Source organism: Setaria italica, chromosome IX, assembly GCF_000263155.2.
Source record: "Setaria italica strain Yugu1 chromosome IX, Setaria_italica_v2.0, whole genome shotgun sequence".
Taxonomy (NCBI): domain Eukaryota; kingdom Viridiplantae; phylum Streptophyta; class Magnoliopsida; order Poales; family Poaceae; genus Setaria; species Setaria italica.
The window spans coordinates 699,919-718,745 of NC_028458.1; the positions used below are offsets into that span (position 1 = coordinate 699,919).

At 43.4% G+C, this 18,827-nt stretch overlaps 2 protein-coding genes across 2 annotated transcripts; both read left to right on the forward strand.

Moving 5' to 3' along the window:
* The first annotated feature begins 5,687 nt into the window (after nucleotides 1–5,687).
* LOC101757411 (ER membrane protein complex subunit 2-A) lies at nucleotides 5,688–9,577 on the forward strand. Its single transcript, XM_004981003.4, has 9 exons — nucleotides 5,688–6,044; nucleotides 6,381–6,445; nucleotides 6,561–6,609; nucleotides 7,497–7,591; nucleotides 7,761–7,846; nucleotides 7,940–7,999; nucleotides 8,082–8,163; nucleotides 8,860–8,973; nucleotides 9,069–9,577. Exons 1-9 carry the CDS (start codon nucleotides 5,825–5,827, stop codon nucleotides 9,231–9,233), a joined length of 936 nt encoding a protein of 311 aa, XP_004981060.1. The 5' UTR covers nucleotides 5,688–5,824; the 3' UTR covers nucleotides 9,234–9,577.
* Nucleotides 9,578–10,200: 623 nt separating this feature from the next.
* LOC101757813 (probable acyl-activating enzyme 16, chloroplastic) lies at nucleotides 10,201–18,827 on the forward strand. The gene is made up of 18 exons (XM_004981004.4): nucleotides 10,201–10,554; nucleotides 11,402–11,593; nucleotides 11,950–12,064; nucleotides 12,454–12,541; nucleotides 13,440–13,651; nucleotides 14,417–14,535; nucleotides 14,795–14,944; nucleotides 15,302–15,369; nucleotides 15,714–15,819; nucleotides 16,013–16,171; nucleotides 16,328–16,381; nucleotides 16,476–16,556; nucleotides 16,655–16,792; nucleotides 17,281–17,440; nucleotides 17,609–17,688; nucleotides 17,977–18,119; nucleotides 18,387–18,444; nucleotides 18,517–18,827. The coding sequence occupies exons 1-18, from the start codon at nucleotides 10,393–10,395 to the stop codon at nucleotides 18,607–18,609; spliced, it is 2,178 nt and encodes a 725-aa protein (XP_004981061.1). The 5' UTR covers nucleotides 10,201–10,392; the 3' UTR covers nucleotides 18,610–18,827.

Here is an 18,827-nt window from a genome sequence, read left to right on the forward strand (position 1 = left end):
GGGCGAATCAGGTTCCTAAGTCTCCAGAAGTGCTACGCATAGGCGGGCCTTCGGTATGGAGCGGAATACAGGACCACCTCTGTGGACCGGCGGTGTTTGGTAATTCGCTCACCATGCCACTTAGACTCTGTTGCGACGGCTCTAGATTCCACTGTATGCTCGTTAGCTTGATACCACCTCCCTCGATCGGGTGACAGTTCCATATCCAACTAACCACACATCTGTAACCACAGATCATGTGAATCGACATGAGTTGGCTAGTACTAGTGTGTCATCGGTCTAGTCGCGCAATCCAGACTCGCTAATACGTCCCACTTTGTGTACTGTACGTCCGGCGATCTGCTTCCGATCCGGTCCTGAAGTGGATACATAAATCCTTCCGTTGCGGACAGCCCCCGTCCCACCAAAACGAGCGGACGGGGGCATCCCACTTCGCCCCCGTCACGCGCCGTCTGCACCGGTGGGGCTCCGCCCCAGCCGGCGGGCGAGCCGCAGGCGGAGGGGCCGGCGCGGGCGAGCTCCGCCCCGGCGGCGGGCGAGCCGCCGGCGGAGGGGCCGGCGCGGGCGAGCTCCGCCCCGGCCGGCGGACGAGCTGCGGGCGGAGGGGCCGGCGCGGGCGAGCTCCGCCCCGGCGGCGGGCGAGCCGCCGGCGGAGGGGCCGGCGCGGGCGAGCTCCGCCCCGGCCGGCGGACGAGCTGTGGGCGGAGGGGCCGGCGCGGGCGAGCTCCGCCCCGGCCGGCGGGCGCGAGATCCGCCACGGCCGGCACGGGCGAGCTCCGCCGCGGCCCCTGGGGCGAGCGGGGCGAGCGGCCGGCGGGGCGAGCGCCCCCGGTGCCGCGGCCGGTGCCCACGGCCTGCGCGGCAGGGAGCTCCGGCGGGGGCGGTAGGGAGCTCCAGCGGGGGCGGCACGGCTTGGGGCGGCAGGGAGCGTTGGAGAAGATACGGGTTAGGAGAAAAAAAAAGAAAAGACGATGACATGTGGGCCCATATATGACATGTGGGTCCCACTAAACACATGCAGCTAACGGTGTTACCCGAGCCATCCGTCCCTCGTTTTCAATCCATCGTACCAAACAAAAAACTGGGATGAATTCATCCCTCTCAACCAAACAGCAGACGGGATGATCCCATCCCAAAAAATAGAGACGGCACCGTCCCATCCCATCTTGTCTCCAAACCAAACGCACCCATAAAGAATGACAAGGGACGAAGTTTTGTCCACTATAATTTTACTCGTGTCATAGTTCTTTCCTCTTTTAAGGCGCACGCAACCAAATATTCAAACTTTCTAACCTTCGATCAACACTTAGTATAATAATCTATAGAACGCATGCAGTATCATTTGTTTAATATTTATGAGGAGCGTAAAAAATTTATGGTATTGAATATTTTAATATAAAAAAGATATTAACGATCAAAGGGTGACAAAAGGAAAGTGCACTAGGTTAAACTACATCTTAATTTTGTAAAGGTAGAAATATTCATTAACAGTTATAGATACCTAAGTACCCTCATGAAGTACCAACCGATCACTAATGGACTGGACCGACATGTTATAATCCAACTAGATACCATCTATAGTAACCGACTAGAAAACTTACCATATCACCCTACCCCTCAGAGTATATAAGGGGAGGTAGAGGTACCTCTAGTAGGAATGCTAATCTCTCAACACAACAAGCAACACCCGAGTCACATGGCGCAATACAATCCTCCAAAATAGGATGTAGGGTATTATGCTACACTGGCGGTCCGAATCTGTATAAATCTCTATGTCTTGTGCTTTGCGTTACCATCAAGTTCATGATCTTACGATCCTCTCTGCCTACAAATCAATCATTTGGGTACCCCTAGGTAGACTGCCGATCGTTAAATCCATCAGTTGACGCGCCAAGTAGGGGGTGATCGTGAAATCCTTCCCAACAAGCTTGATGGCAGTCGTCAACATCATCTAGTTCCTAAGCCGGGTGAGTCGTTTCTCAAGAAGGAATTAGATCGATCTTGTTTTGTACATACAGATTACGTTGCTCCTTTCTTTCGGATCTAAACATGCCGGCTCTCCCAACAATCGGCCGTCGGCATCACGGGTCGTCAACGGCGGCTGCTACCGTGGGAGACCGGGCTTGCGGTGTTCAATCCAGGATCATCGACACGTGCCGACCTGATCGGCACTCGTTTACATCAAGCCGGTAGCCGCCCAGGACTCCATCTGCGTCGGCTTGATGAATACACGACAGATCCGTTCGCCCTCGAGCCCGGCTTCAAGCACACCTGGGTCACCTCCCACGCCGTGCTCGGCGGCGGCTCCCACCTCAGCATGTCCTTCGGGGGCGCCGGCACCTACTGCTTCGACACGGCCGCGGGAGAGTGGGGCCACGCCGGCGACTGGATGCTGCCGCGCTGTATGGCAAGGCCGAGCACTTGCCCCTCACCGGCGAGAAGCCGGAGTTGTGCGCCGTCTCGGGGAATCGTTATTACTGGCCGCCTAGCTGAATTGAGGCCGCTCGGGATGATGCCCCAAATCGTCAGCCTCGGCTCCGGCAGGCCGGTAGTTTTTGACGAACTTGCTGTGCTCACTGGGATGGAGCTGCTGGATTGTGGAAACGACGGCAATGGCAAACGGGCGCTCCGGATGATCAACCACGAGTCCGGATTCTATAGGTCAGTCAGCACAGCATGCCTTTGAGGCTGTGCTCTGAATATCCCTGGGGCTGTGCCTTCGAGACTGGGAGGATTCAGCCATTCAGGACAAGTGCCGGCCGGCTGCTCCGTCGCCGGGGTCTGATAACCAATCGACGATGAGCCTCCAGCGGCGGTTTCTGAATTTCGTCACCATGAACTGCGAGCGCGGGATTTATTCGCTGCACCGCATCGACCTCCCGACCCAGCGCTTGTTCTACCCCACGACACCAGCGCAGCAGAAGAAGTTGGATTTGCAGTCGATGGAGCGCATCGGGATCCCTCCGGCGAGCATCAATTTCCACCCAAACCCATCTTCTCTCGCCGAGCACCACGAGTGGAAGGTGTTCTTCTTCGGCCTCTCCGAGAGCAAGGTCATCTGCACGGACAACAACGGCCTCGCCTTCCTCTACGATGCCGGCCTGCGCTCCGTCCTCGCCATGCCCAGCCTCCACGCTCCCAAGTGGCTCCCCATCTCCCTCTCCGTCCCCGACCCCGACACGAGCGAGAAGGCGGCGGCGGCGGCGGCAGACTCTACATCGTGGAGAAGTCGCCCAGACAACAGAGAAGGGCAGTTCGAGTCCTTCGATCGTCTACGCCAAGCCCGACGAGCTCTGCTTCGACAAGGTCTGGCACCGCCACTCGCTCCCGCTGCCGCCCTTCGTCCTCGAGCCCGGGTTCGACGACGAGACCACCCGGATCCGCTCCCACGCCGTGTTCGGCGGCGGCTCCCACCTCTGCGTCTCCTTCTCGCGCGGCGCCGGCACCTACTGCTTCGACACCGCCAGCGGCGAGTGGAGCCGCGCCGGGGACTGGACTCTGCCCATCCTCGGCAAAGCCGAGTACGTCCCCGAGCTCAACCTCTGGTTCGGCCTCAACGAGCACGATCTCCCGTGCGTCTCTGACCTCTCCGGCACCCTCACCGGCCACAAGCCGGAGCTGTGCGGCGTGTGGAGGAGGTACCACCCACCTGACTGGAGCTAGGCGGCTCGGGACGCCCCACATCGTCGGCCTGGGCTAGCTCCGGCAGGCTGTGCATCCTTGAATTCTTCGAGACTCCGCTCAAGGATGCCTACGGTTGGGACGGGCGAGCCGGTAGTTGGCCAGGACCTGGCTGTGTTCACTGGGGTGGAGCTGCTGGCCTTTCCAGCGGCAGCTATTATGTTGACATTTTAATTCCAAACACGCCCTTTCTATTGGTTTTGTTGATTTGATGCGCATGCTATTCCAAACACACCCTTTCACATATAACCACATTATCTACTTCAAAGTCTCGTCGTAGAGAAGATCGTTGTTCTAAGTGAGTAGTGTTGTTCTTAGTGCAATGAGACTTCTCTCAATCAAGTTATCGTCTTATAAAGGAGGGTTCTTTTGCATATTAAAGTTTCTGCAATATTCAAGTTTCGAATCCAAATTTGGTACCAAAACAAAGGAAAAATTGTTTTTTGTTATAGCTTATCACAAATGACTTTTTTGTTTCACGTGGGTTTTCCAACTTAAACCCTCACCAATCTCTCAAAGGAGCTGCAAAACAGACTCATGTAGTCATACACTCTTGTATTGCGTCACTATTCAAATAATAATGGACATATGTTTAGATACTATTGAGGTTCATAAACACATATTTTCGTTACATAAGTTAAAATTACAACATGCTCGTCCAACTGATTTATTGAAAAGGGATATTGAGGTATGTATATTTAGGAATTACTCTATTTCTATTTACCTCAACCTTTACATAGTGTATAAAATTCCTCTACTCTAGCTTGATAAAGTCACAACCATCGTGCTCTATTTCTCTAACATAGTGTAAAAAATTTCTCAATAATCTATACGATGACGAACTTGGAGAACTGTTATTAGCCAAAAAATGCTTATTTGTGCAATTCTAATGAAACTCTTTAGTCTAGTAACAACTTTCTGTAGCAGCATGCAAACAATCATATTGACATTTTAATTTGAAGCAAGCTTCTTGTGGTTGCATATACATACACACACAATTGTGTATGGAAAATCGCCGCACTTCTTCTCGCTGGTTCTCTCTACCATGGAGCTTGGGGGCTCTTTTCGTTATCTCACCTCATATTTAGGGTGTGTGCGTCTTTTTTTGGGAGGTGGGAGGCGGGGGGGGGGGGGGGGGGGGCTTAAGCCCCTCTACACCCCTCGGATCCAAACTAAAGCTCCAGAAATATTAACTTTTAAATAAAAGTCCAATTCCTGAAATATAAAAAAGTCCAATTCTTGAAATATAACTGAATTTGATTCTTAATATAGTTTATGGAAAATGTCTCTATTTCAATTCTTAATATAGTTTATGGAAAATGTCTCTATTTCAAGTGTACCTTTCAATCTCACTCTTAATCTAATCTATTTTACGAATCACATAGTCATACACTCACATTGAACTACTGTTCTAGTAATTATGCACATATATATTAAATACTACGGGGTTCATAAAATACATTTTTGTTTGTTGTTTCTGTTGCTATATTAGTTGAAATTACAATTTTCCTAAACAAAAATTTCCCAGTACATGTATGAAAATTTATTTTGTTGGACTGTTAGAGTTGTTTGTCGTCTCTGTTCCAAATACGTATATGCAAATCTGATTTGATGAATTGTTAGAGAAGGAAATATATGCTAGTGCAACTAATGAAGTAGAGAATAACAATGGACCCGCCTAATTAATTCTGTGGTGAAAAAAAGAAGCTCAGGATATATATTTGAGATAATAATATAATTAAAATATGACGATGCAACATAGAACTAGCTAGCTATACCATGCCCTATTTCTATTTGCTTTGAGCCCTCGATGATCTACACACGACAAATCTGAATTCTTAGACACCAAAATTCACTCCCAATAATGCAAACTTTCACCGGTTTGATCTCTCGTGGATGGCTGCTGGGTGTTGGAAGTTTGGAACCCCACGCAATGCCAGAATCGGCAGCCGCGCACACGCCTGGCCACAAAAGCATGTGGCGCACGAGATCAAGCGTCCAAAATTAACCCGCGGCCGCTTCGCCTCGATCTCCTCCTCCTCCGTCCCCTGGCAGTGCCGCGACGCAGCCCAGCCACCTCCACACCAATCGCTCGTGCCCCGCTCCGCTCCGCCGCCCCCCCCCGGCCGAGTCAACACCCCCGATGGCGGCTGCGACGGCGGCGGCAGTCCCCGCTGCCACTGCGGCGGAGGAGGAGCGCCGGCTGCTGCGCCTGGAGGAGCAGGCGGAGCACGGCGGCGGCGGCGCCTGGGAGTACCTCTGCCTCGCCCGCCGCCTCCGCGCGCGCCGCCCCGCCCACGTCCTCCGCGTCGGCCTCGACCTCCTCAACGACGCCTCCGCGCGCTCCCGCCTCGCCTCGGAACGTAATTTGCGCTCTGCCCTCCACTCACTTTTTACTGATCTCCGCGTGGTCCCGATTTGTAGATGCATAGATCTCGCCGGCGGCATCCTCCGGGTTAGATCCCCGCCGCCACGATCCACCTGTCTATGCGTACGTGCGGTGCGGTAGATTTGGATTGCCCGGCTGAAACCCTTCTTAATTCCATCCGTTAGATGCTTAGATTGCAGTATGTCTCTGCGGGATCTTTCGCAGTCAGCCAGTCACTGTGATTTTGATACTTGAATTGCGAAAATAGTTCGCAGCTTCTCTCTTTCCTATGTTTTGGTCGTAAACGTGTGCCTGCTTTCTTTTGATGCAGAGTGGACGCTTTATGAGCAGGTGGCCGTGGCAGCCATGGATTGCCAGCGTCTCGATGTGGCAAAGGTGAGCTTCTTCTGTAACCTCTGACATTCATCTGTGATGCTTCCTGGTTCAAGCTCCTGTACTCTGATGCTGTGGTGGCATTACTTAGTCTAGTAACCTTTTGATGGATCTGCAGGACTGTATTGGAGTCCTTTCAAACCAATTTCCTGGGAGCACTCGAGTTGGTAAGTGCTGTTACTGAAATTCAGCTTTAGTGAGAAAATTATGGCTCCTAACATACTATGTTCCGGATGCTGTTATAAGTTCTTTTCTAAGGAGGAATTCATTTCAACATAAATATAGCTTGATCGAGAATTTAGCTAACTTGACAAGAAACTTTGAAATATATCATCTAGCCTCTGCCATATTTCTGTGAGATGCAACTATTTGCGTTAGATTTAGATCTGCGCGTTATTCGTATCATCATGGAGGTTGTTTCATCCCTGTAAATAAAGCCTGGCAAGAACCGCTGAAGGTCCCAAATCAAGCTTTAGGTCTGGATTTTGGTTTATTTGAAGTCACACAAGTATGCATGCACCTACATTAATGTATCAAGACAAAGTTTTAACTAAGAGCTTGGTAGAAAAGAGGACAATTGGATACTTGTAGCTTGAATGTGATATGATAAGTTGCTAAGGATTGAGTACCTAATCATAGTTAGTTCAATAATATTTGCATATACATCTGCCTAGTTATCCCATTCTAGTACTTTGGTCAGTTGTCACCTTTCCGTGTATGCTTAACTCAGTGATGGTGAGCTTGTTTTTTTTTTTGGGGGAAGTTAAACATGTATACCTGCACTCTGGATTAATGCATCAAGGCAAAGTGTCGATGTTGTAATTAAGTGCTTGGTAAGAAAGAGGGCAATTGGATACTTGGAGATTGGTGGTGATGTGATTTGGTTATTGAGTTCTTAATCATAGTGCATAAAAAAATAAATGTATACATCTAAGACCAAAAATTCCTGATTTTGTATTATATGTACAAAAGACTTGACATCTGGTGGATTATATGATGCTGGCACTTGGTCATCTTTCTGCATATGCTGAACTGAATGTGTCCTAATATGTAGCCCGGCTAGAAGCTCTTCTGTTTGAAGCAAAGGGTGAATGGGCTGAAGCTGAAAGAGCCTATGCGCTAATCCTGGAAAACAATCCATTTGATCAGGTATGGTACATTGTAGTTCTGATGATCTCATTTTCATGTTCAAAACATGGTGTGCAAGAGTAGTGCAATCTGCCAATGGAACCAGTCAAATCCTAACGTTCACAGTTTTTTAAACCTCATCTGATGCCATTTTACATTACAACGAATGGTTATCTTCTGTGTTTTGCAGATTGTCCACAAGAGGAAGATTGCTATTGCAAAAGCACAAGGCGATATGTTGTTAGCTGTTGATTATCTCAATAAGTATCTGGAACTGTAAGTAGCTACATCCACTTTGTTTTAGGAGTAAGATATAGTTATCTCGAAGTCCTTTTGGTGTAACACATTTTAACTGTTTTCTTATATTAGATTTATGTCTGATCATGATGCCTGGAGAGAACTTGCTGAAACATATGTTTCCTTACAAATGTAAGCCGTTCAATATTGATGCATTCGACATAATCTGATAGATAGGGATGCATGATACTAAATTGTTTCCATTTGTTATCAGGTACAAGCAAGCTGCTTTTTGTTATGAGGAGCTAATATTAGCCCACCCAACCATTCCACTTTATCATATAGCCTATGCTGAGGTAATCTAAACAACTCAAAAGGCAGCCCCTCTGCAAAAAGAATGAATGAAAAATATATTTTGCAATCTGTAAAATTATTTCTCATTATTTTGTCAAATATTTCCCTCTGATGGATACTTCATTGCTACCAAGCAAAGGTTTAATAACATCATAAAGATATGAAAATGAAACATCCAAAATCAAATAAAACTTGCCAAGTTATTGATGAAGTAGGATTTTTCAAGAGAATTAAAACTTGGTACTTAGTGATATATTGAGAAAAAAGGACTTGATATGACATCTGTTTTGTTTCATATTGTGCTTCACAGTGATGACTTTCTTGAGATATTGATTGTAATTCGCAGTAGATCCAATGCATTGCATCCTTGTAACAACTGTGAGGGCGATGAAACTATTAGGGAATCAACTTGGTTCCACCAGCGACCAGTTTTAATGCTAATTATTTCACATACTTATATGCCACCATATTTATGATTTCACTGTTTGTTTGTGTTGTCTTTCTGACTCCAATTTAGAGTCAATCCTACGTTCCCACATTACTCAGGTGCATGCAACATTCTAGTGCTTAAGAAACCATAAGCATATCTTGGTTCAAGATTCAATGGGAAGAATAATTGATTTTGCACTGTACCCGCATGTAGTTCTGCTGATTGTTTTAATGCAATTGCGCTCAGTGTATATACTTATGTTTTGAAGGTTCTGTACACTATGGGTGGCTTGGAAAATCTTCAGACAGCTAAGAAGTATTATGCATCAACGATCCAGTTGACTGGAGGCAAGAATACAAGAGCCCTCTTTGGTGTATGTCTGGTAAGGCCATACTGGTGCTGGTAAACTTGGAGAATCTCAGTTGCTTCTTTCTGTTATCCAATAGTGATTCTTACGCATACCTTAAACACCCACAGTGTACTTCGGCAATCAATCAGTTGACCAAAGGAAGGAACAAGGAGGAAGAGGGCTCTGAGCTGCAGAGCTTGGCTGCAGAAGCCCTGTTGAAGAATTACAAGCAACATGCTCCATCAAAGGCGCCCCTTATCAGCAGCATGTTGAAGAACATGAAACTCTCCTGATCCCAGCTAGCTTCACACATCCACATTGGCCTCGTTGACAGATAATTAAATTGTTGCCAGCATAATGCTTGTTTTTTGGATGGCACCAACATCGCAAAGGTTAAAATTAGATGCTCCCATGTCCATGGGTTGTACAATACCTGTTTGTTTACCGAGAAAATATACATGGCTCCTTTTCATTCGATGTTCTACTATAGATCAATAAACCTCGATTGTATTTCAGCACAAACAAAATTTTGAAGCAGTCATCGGAGAAGTTGTAGCTGTTGATTTTGATTGGTCTCTACAGTTGTAGTCTTGTAGATGATTCCTGACCCTGGGTATTTCAGTTTTCTTGTTCGCTCTCTGATTTCACTCTGCAATGGCTGCAATATTCTGAACTTGCAATGCTGCTAGTACTTTGTTGTTTGGATATGGTGAATCGAGAGGTATCCATATGTACCTATTGTTGTAGACTTGTAGTGTACCGTATAATTCTTAATCAGCGATGTTCTGGATTGTTGAGAGGCTTGAAGCATCCTCTAATTGCATTCAAAGCAGAGCCTTATTTGCAGGTTTATGAGAAGAAGAAAAAAACAACTTCTTTATTTGAGTTGAGAGTATGTAGATGGTAGATGGTAGCTCAGTTTCGAGGCACGACCCTCATCCCTCCTTCGCAATCTATTTCAGCTCTATCTATTTTTAGTTTAAAATTATATAAAATTATGGCACAATTCTCGTTGAACCTGGTTCTTAAATTTGCATTTCAGCTCTATCTATTTTTAGTTTAAAATTATATAAAATTATGGCACAATTCTTGTTGAACTTGATTCTGAAATTTGCTAAGCTAAATTAGACGTACCAACCATGCATCATCATTCTTGTTTATCCAAAACGCCATCTTAATTATTTCTTCAAAGCATTGTGACACATAAGATGAGATCATCCAATCGGCCGCGGGCGCTTCGCCTCGATGCCTCCGCGTCGGGACGAAGAGCACGAGGCCGAGGCGGCAGCACGCCGCGACACAGCCACTGAGCCACCTCATCGATATAGCAACCAGACGGATCAGCAGCAGAGCGCTCGCTCACGTCACTCCGGAGGAGGAGTCCAGTCTCCACTGCTCGCTCTCTGGAGTCGTCTTCGTCGGGGGTGTCCAGTCTAGATCGCCGCCGGCACGATGCTCGCTGCTTCGTCCGGTCAAATGGCTGGGCTCTGCTTCCCACGCCGGGCGCCCTCTCCGCTCCTCAACCGCCGCGGCCTCCTCCATCGGCGCCCCGCCGCGATGCCCCGGTGCGCGGCTGCATCCTCCTCTCCGACGCCTTCGTCCGCCGACTCCGCGGTAAGTTCTAGCTTATTGCGTGCTCTCCACCTCGTCTGTTTCGCGGTGATTCCCCTTGCTTGTTTTTCCTACTTCTCGTCGTGCTCCGCGTTGAGGCGGGCGAGAACGTCAGTGCTCGTTACCATTTCGTCAGAATTTCCCGAATGAGTGGGAATTTCCGGCGAGCCGGGGAAGCTGCGGCGATTCGCGATCCGAACGGTGCGCTATAAATGCCGGGCGCCCGAGGTTCAGTCTCCCCGGTGATCCCTACCTGGCAGCGGTACTGGTACCATCCCCTTTCTGCCTCGGGGGCAGCAATGCTTTTGGAGGAGCCACCTAATTTCGACCCACCTTTTGATCGCTTGCCGAAATTTCCGTGCACTAGGTGTTGAGGTCGTCATTATTAAAATCGGCTGTGCGAGTGTGATCGACCTAGGCAGTTCCACCCATGTCAATTATTTTGGGGGGCGGTCGGGGGGCAGATGAGATGGTACAGCCGTTCCTATCATCCTGATCCCGGGTTAGTTGGGTCCTTTTTATGTCTAGATTCTTCTTTATCTTTGCGGGCTTTATTATTTGGACCCTTTTGATGTATAGAGGTTTCTTTTTAGCCTTGTGGGAAGCTTGATTTTGTTACAGGCATAGGCATGCCATTGTGTATTTGGTCTCATTGTTCTACATGGATTGTGAAAATTGCTGGTACATGCGTCAAATTGTGAAACTGTGGGAACCTTCAAGTAATGTGTTGCAAATAGTAATCCTGTGAAGCATGAATAGTTTGTTTTATGGATTACCGCATGGGCAATATTGAGTCTTCACTCAAATTATAAGACATTTTGCCTCAAACTTGCATTGATCCACTTTGCAGCCTGAACACCCACTTCGTAGAAAGTGCTCTCCCCTACTTGAGAGTGTTCTATTGCCTGGCAGAAGTGATTTGACTGTGCATGAATGGAAGGCAGTTCCAGATATCTGGAGGACAGCGGCAGAAAAATATCCTGACCTCGTAGCTGTAATAGATCCTTACCATGAACCGCCGACAGAATGGACATATACACAGGTACATCTTTGACTCCAATACGAAAAATTGATGCTTGATGATCTAAGACTAAAAACAGGAGATCAACTTAGATGGCAATTCATAAATGTTGTTGTTCTTCCGTTACTGAATAATCACCTTTAAAGGAAAAGAACATGAGTCTGAAAGACATTAAATCCGCCGAGGCTCTCTGTGTGATTTTATTTTAGATGCACACAGATAGTAACAATGAGCACCGCTCTATCTGTGTCATGCATTCTCATCAACTAAACATATTCATTTTCCCTATCACATATAGAATATACAGTTACATTTATTTCAGAGCTTTAATGGTCACAAATGTAAGATACCTAATTGCTAATTCATGTTCTTATCAGCTTGAACAAGAAATATTGGATTTTTCTCAAGGTCTAAGGGCCATTGGTGTTGCTCCAGATGAAAAGCTAGCTCTTTTTGCTGACAACTCATGTCGGTGGCTAGTTGCAGATCAAGGTAACATATTTTTTTTTTGTTTTGAGATGGTAACATGCATTGTGATTCCCCATTATTGTTACTTTTCTGGTGATAGTTCTGTGGCTCCTACCTTCCTGATATTTGCTGCTGGAGCATTCTTATCAGCAGTGCCTTAGATATGTCATTTTACTGTCACAGAAACTAGGCATCAAAATATCAGCTTGGGCTTGATTTTTTAGTAATAGATAAAGATGTGTCCTAAAGCTACACAGTACAATGGTAACTATGTGTTCTGTGCATTTATATGCTTAGCTATGTGTATATCATTTTTGTTATGTCAGTTATCTAGATAGTTTCATGTAACTATTGTCCAATACATGAGCAGATTCCTTCGCCATTGATGATTGTCACTAATACATGATATGCAGGAATCATGGCAACTGGTGCTATCAATGTTGTTAGAGGAACAAGATCGTCCGATGAAGAATTGTATCAAATATACACTCATTCAGAAAGGTGAGTTTTATTAAATTATCTCTTAACTTGAAATCATTTATCGGAGTTTACATAATTGAATTTGCCATATCGGGGTTAGAGCTGTAGGGAATTCCAGCCTGACATGGCATTAAATGAAGTTGCGGTACTTTATCTCCTTCAATCCAGAATCCAGATGGCCTTATGAGACTTCAACTCTCAAATTCTCTTATAATAGTAATAAAAGAAAAAAAAAAGAGATGGTTTCTGTTAAATACAGCCAAGCCAGGCCTCTATAGATGAGCATTAATTTTAAAATGGCTAGTAATTTAATTCTTCAATTGGTTCTGCTTTGGTTTTTAGGGGATATGCACTGCGGGTGCAAGTTTGCCTTTTTGTTTTCCAGCTAGACTTAATGTTAGAACTGGATGAACTGCAGCATCCTTATCGATAGGGAGATCAAATAGTCAACCTTATAATAAACCTACTCTAGCATGTGACTCTGCTTGCTTTTTGATATCTATGGTAGGCAAAAACATTTGCAATGTGCTATTGTTATTATATGCTAGGTTATCAGAAACTATATCCCAAGAAATATGCATGTCAGTTGTCAGATATATTAATTGGATTGTTTCATCTTGAACAGTTGAACTTAACAATGGAATAGTCTAAGACTGGTTGCTTACTGAATCAATATCATTGTATTGCACAACTTATAAATACGCAAAGCAGATTCATTCATCAAACTTGATAAATTATGTATCATATGAACTCTGGAAATGTAGGCAGAGAGATTATAGTACTATTACTGGTTTATTATTCTTCTCCATAATATTTATTCAGTACATATTTTTTTTGCGAAGGTATTCAGTACATATATTTGTTTATATTTTTTACTTTCATGTCGTGATTATGAATTTATTGTTTTTCCCCATCACAGCATTGCACTTGTTGTGGACAGTCCTCAATTCTTTAACCGGCTTGCAGAATCTTTCATACCGAGGATTAATCCAAGATTCATTATGCTACTTTGGGGTGACAAATCATCTATAGATAGCCAAGCTGTGAAAGATATACCACTTTACAGCTACAAGGATATAACCGAACTTGGTCGAGAAAGCCGTAATGCACTGTTTCTTTCTGGCCAGCAAGGTACCTCTTGTGTGATATCATAATGTAGTATGGATCATAATTAACAATCATCTGACAGTTCAGTTTCTTTAAGAACTGTGGTTTTAAGAACACTTTCTTCTGTTATTACAGTGTTTCTAGCAGTAAATAAAGTACAATAAATTCATAAGTTATGTTGCCCTGTAGTATTCTCATCGTGTAAATAAGAAAAAAATGGGCACCCAAATTCGAGTCGAAGAGGACCTGAACCTGGGTGGTGGGGTTGTACACCCAGACCTAGCTCAGTTCGTGCCCTGTGATATTTAGGATGTAGGGTCCTTAATAAATCTCTGATTTAATGCTTGACCTGATCATTTAGTTGTATCAGGACCTTAACACTGAACTTGTTTCTGCCCGTCTGAACTGATTCTTGCTAAGCAGCACTCATTTGGAATCTGTTGATTTAAGAACAGCACTAAATTTTCGTTCTTGTTTGTTTCAAGGTTATAAGAATAAGTGAAAAATCTCAAATAACTTTTAATTCTTAGAAAATTATTCCTTTCTTCGATGACATAATGCTGCCGTATCATGCAATAGGTTCATTGTGTCCTCCATAAATTCTTTTTTCTTCAATGATACTGTTATTTCGTGCAGTAGATTGATTATGCCAGTAGTCTTGTACAATTTGGCAAAGCATGGAAATTGCATGTTCAATACTCTCTGGTACTTGTAGTCAACTCGCACCCATATACAGTTTCCTTTTCACAACTGTGCAGGTCAATGGAACTGTTGTTTTTTATTTGTCAGGTCAGCAAGATGTGTTTGAAACTATTAGCCCTGAAGATGTCGCCACACTTATATATACTAGTGGAACAAGTGGCACACCAAAAGGCGTAATGCTTACCCACCGAAATCTCTTGCACCAGGTAAAGATAAAAACGTTACAATTTTAACTAAGATGGTTAAAGTGATGGTGGTGCCATGTGTAATAGCTACCATCCCCCCCTCATCTTGATGTGATTTCTTAATCCCTATGGTACGAACGTACTCATGCTAATTAATACTATATTTTTTCCTTGAATGCCTATAAATTTTTCAACCACCCTGTTAAAATATCCACCCTGTTAGGTTTTATGTTTGATATATTCCTCGTTTATACACATTTTATGCTGTTCTGTTCCACAGATAAATAATTTGTGGGACATTGTACCGGCAGAACGTGGTGATAGATTCCTAAGCATGCTTCCACCATGGCATGCATATGAGCGTGCCTGTGAGTACTTCATCTTCACTTACGGAATCCAGCAAGTTTACACCACTGTGAAGTACCTGAAGGTATGATTTTCGTATGATTCAACATAAATTACCTTACTATAGATAGTTTCAGCATTAATCACCTTGTGATGTTATTAAGGATGCTTACTATAGTAGGCTTCTGCACAAAGCACCTAGTAATGTGGTCTCATGGTGTATTTTGTGTGCTCTGCTGCATGAGTAATGCTGTATTATTCTTTATCAGCTTAGTAAAAGATGCAAAATGGGTCAGATCTTGTATTAGCATGCAGCAATCTGCAGAACTCCTTTCTACATTTCAATCTGTGTTGCTGTTCACTATTTCTATTGTTTATCTGTTGCAGAAGATGCTGAAGTTCCTTAGGGCATTTTGACATCTTCTTCTATCTTCTTTGATAGGAAGATTTGCAGCGTTACCAACCTCAGTATATTATATCAGTGCCGCTGGTCTATGAAACTTTGTACAGGTTAGTTTTTCTACTGCTCCTTCTGTTCCTTTTTATTTGATGCTTTATAGGCGACACACTTTCTAAAACTTGTCTGTCAGTATATTAAAAATATCAATGTTTGACATATTTAAAATATATGACTAGATTTGCCTTTAGTATCCCTTTGTAATACGTACTACAGGAAATGATTGGTCATTAAAAGGGACAATTCATTTCAATAACGCAGTGGTGCCCAGATGTTGCTACATGTAGGTTGCAACTATTTTTTACCATTAAATGGTTGTGAGTAGTGAGTGGTGAGTAGTGACACTTTATGGAAAGTATTTTGGCCATTTCCTAATCTTCTTCTTCACTTGTTACAGTTCAATTCATAGGCAGATCTCTTCCAGTTCGGCTGCTCGAAAGATTATTGCTCTTTCACTTATCAAGATAAGCTTACTATATATGGAGGCAAAGAAGATCTATGAGGTCTGGACACCGAGTTGGCATAAGTTACTTATGTTATGTTCAGGGAAATTTACTTTAAAGATGCTATACTTTGTTTCTTTATTCTTTATTAACCAGATGATCTAGAAGTTCCTCTAGTTATTTCTACTTGTGGTCTCTTTCTCTGCTTGACTCAGTTTCCTTTTCCTATTTTTTTTCCTCTTCCATTGGAAAGGGAACAGTTTTATCAAACAATACTGCTGAACCATCATTCATCGTCTATATGGTAAAGTGGCTGTGGGCAAGATTTGTTGCTGCATTTCTGTGGCCTTTGCATAATCTGGCAAAGATTCTAGTCTACAAGAAAATTCATTCAGCAATCGGGATTTCAAAGGTAAATTTATTTTTCTTTTATTCTTATGTTTGTGTTACATTATTGATCCTTGCATTTTGACAAGTAATCCATGCAGTTTTGAGTGTAAGTTGAGCTTCGATAACTCCTATCTTAACAAACACTTAATAAATCACATGGTTTCTGGATAACTTGCAGGCTGGTATTAGTGGTGGTGGCAGTCTTCCGATGCATGTTGATAAGTTTTTTGAGGTACAGAGTTGATAATTTTTTTTTGAGGTAAAGGGTTGTCAAGAAACTTCTTATTTAAAATATGAGTAGCTTTATCAATGTTTTGTTCTTTCAGGCCATTGGCATTAAAGTACAAAACGGCTACGGTCTAACTGAGACTTCTCCTGTTGTTGCTGCTAGACGACCATTCTGTAATGTAAGATGAGGAGACACTTGAATGGATACAGTCATTCATACTGTTTGCTATTTATTACATATGATATTTCTAACATTAGTAGTTTGTGTCAATTGAAGGTTCTTGGCACAGTTGGCCATCCAGTAAAGCATACCGAAATCAAGGTCTTCGACATAGAGACCGGTGAGGTGCTTCCAGATGGTTCAAAGGGGATTGTGAAAATTAAAGGGCCGCAAGTTATGAAGGGATACTATAAGGTTCTACTTCCTTCCTTTACTGAATACAAATTAATTGCCAAATCTAAACTAGATGGTACTGATGTTCCATTAACATATTGCTAGTAAAGTTAACAATTCCTTTTGGTAGAAATGAACTGATCATTACTCTTCATAAGAATTAATTGGTTCTTTGTGGAGCATGGTTTAGATTTTTTGTACTTATAGTTAACTATGGATGCGGTCCACAGTTATTAACAACTTGTAATGTTTGGTAAATAGTTGATAAACAAGGAGCTGTAATATTCCTATAATTTCATGTTTTACTTAATATATTAATCCTTCAGTATGGTGTTTATGGTCTGATGGATATAGCCAATAGTGAAATGGATATTAAGAACCAAGATATTTAAATCTTATAACAAATCTTATAACCCATGTTAAGGCACCATGGTCAGAATAATAATTTTTTTTCTTGTTCAGCTTTCTTTGAGGGCTATTTTCTCTCATAATTTTTTGTGTGCTATTAGAACCCATCGTCTACAAATGAAGCTCTGGACCAAGAGGGTTGGTTCAGCACTGGAGATATAGGTTGGATTGTACCTCACCATGCCGTAGGGCCAAGTCGCAAGTGTGGAGGGATGCTTGTTCTTGAAGGGCGTGCAAAGGATACAATAGTCCTATCTACAGGTTTATATTATAATTAGTCTCTCCTTTTTTCAGAGTGTAATATACTATATAAATTCGATTATTTATGATTTATTATTCAACCTACTGTTTGGTCTTTGATGTTGCACACCGGTAGTCTAGTTGGATATCATATGATTTTTTTATTGGACTTGACCATCTCATTTGCAGGTGAAAATGTTGAACCTGCTGAGATTGAGGAAGCAGCCGGCAGGAGTAACTTGATTAATCAGATAGTTGTGATTGGCCAGGTAAAAGATATGTAATCATCAGTACAATCAATTTAGGCTCCTTAAAATGTGTGGGCACATATCTTTTCTTGATGCTACTAGGGGAAATATTCTGAAAAAAAAAAACATGCCATTATCTGAAACTATCTGGTATTACTGCTACTGCATTGCATGTGCATGTACCAAATTTATCTTACTATCTTCTTTCTGGTGATGTGCTTAGATTTTGATACAGTACAGCAACGATAAATAGATTAGTGCCACTGAAAGACTGAAGTCACAAAGTTCCTGCCTTTGTTCTTTGCATAGGATCAACGGCGTCTTGGTGCCATAATAGTTCCCAACAATGATGAAGTTCTGGCAGAAGCAAAAAGGAAGTCCATCCTTGATGAGAATGGTGAACTAGGGAAAGATAAGGTCATGAATATGCTATATGATGAGCTGAGAATCTGGTAAGAGTTGCCTGATCCGTTGTTGTTTCTCTCATTCTGTTGCCATCTTCTTACTTACTGTTGGGAATCTTAAAACATATAGTACAACAGAATTAAAAAGCGGTACATGTGATTCTGTTGATTTGGTCCTGTACAACCATACACGGATTTTCTCTGTTTGCACGTGGCACTATTTCATGATAGTAATTTGATATATGATTTGATTATTTGACACTTATCAGTTAAATCAGAGCAAGCATTGAAGTATTTTCTGTCAATAAATTTCAGGACCGCACATTGCTCTTTCCGTATCGGCCCTATCATGATTGCTGATGAGCCATTCACAGTAAGTTTTCACTCATATATTTATAATTGAGAAATTCTCTTGGCTGCAAGCTTGACGTTATTTTCTATCCAGATCGACAATGGTCTGATGACACCCACCATGAAAATAAGAAGGGACAAAGTGACAGCCAAATATCAGAGAGAGATCGAAGCCTTGTTCAAGTGAGGTATACGGAATTGAAGTACAGTGTTCTTGCGTGATGCACATGACGATTGAAGTACAGCTGTAATAAGAAATTGAGAGCATATACAGAGCGACGCATAGATCCATATGATTGAAATAAGGTTGTTGAATAAATACTAGTTTTTAATAGACGTGTACATGCAATAATCTGTATGGCTGTCGACCAGTAAAACGCATTGCTAAGACCATGCAACTTTCTA

Excerpts from the sequence above, each read along its gene's own strand:
- LOC101757411 (XM_004981003.4), top strand. The coding sequence starts at position 5,825 with ATGGCGGCTGCGACGGCGGCGGCAGTCCCCGCTGCCACTGCGGCGGAG. Across the intron at positions 6,045-6,380 it reads CTCCCGCCTCGCCTCGGAAC|AGTGGACGCTTTATGAGCAG; the intron begins GTAATTTGCGCT and ends CTTTTGATGCAG. Across the intron at positions 7,592-7,760 it reads AAAACAATCCATTTGATCAG|ATTGTCCACAAGAGGAAGAT; the intron begins GTATGGTACATT and ends TGTGTTTTGCAG.
- LOC101757813 (XM_004981004.4), top strand. The coding sequence starts at position 10,393 with ATGCTCGCTGCTTCGTCCGGTCAAATGGCTGGGCTCTGCTTCCCACGC. Across the intron at positions 14,945-15,301 it reads CCACTGTGAAGTACCTGAAG|GAAGATTTGCAGCGTTACCA; the intron begins GTATGATTTTCG and ends CTTCTTTGATAG. Across the intron at positions 17,689-17,976 it reads AGATAGTTGTGATTGGCCAG|GATCAACGGCGTCTTGGTGC; the intron begins GTAAAAGATATG and ends TTCTTTGCATAG.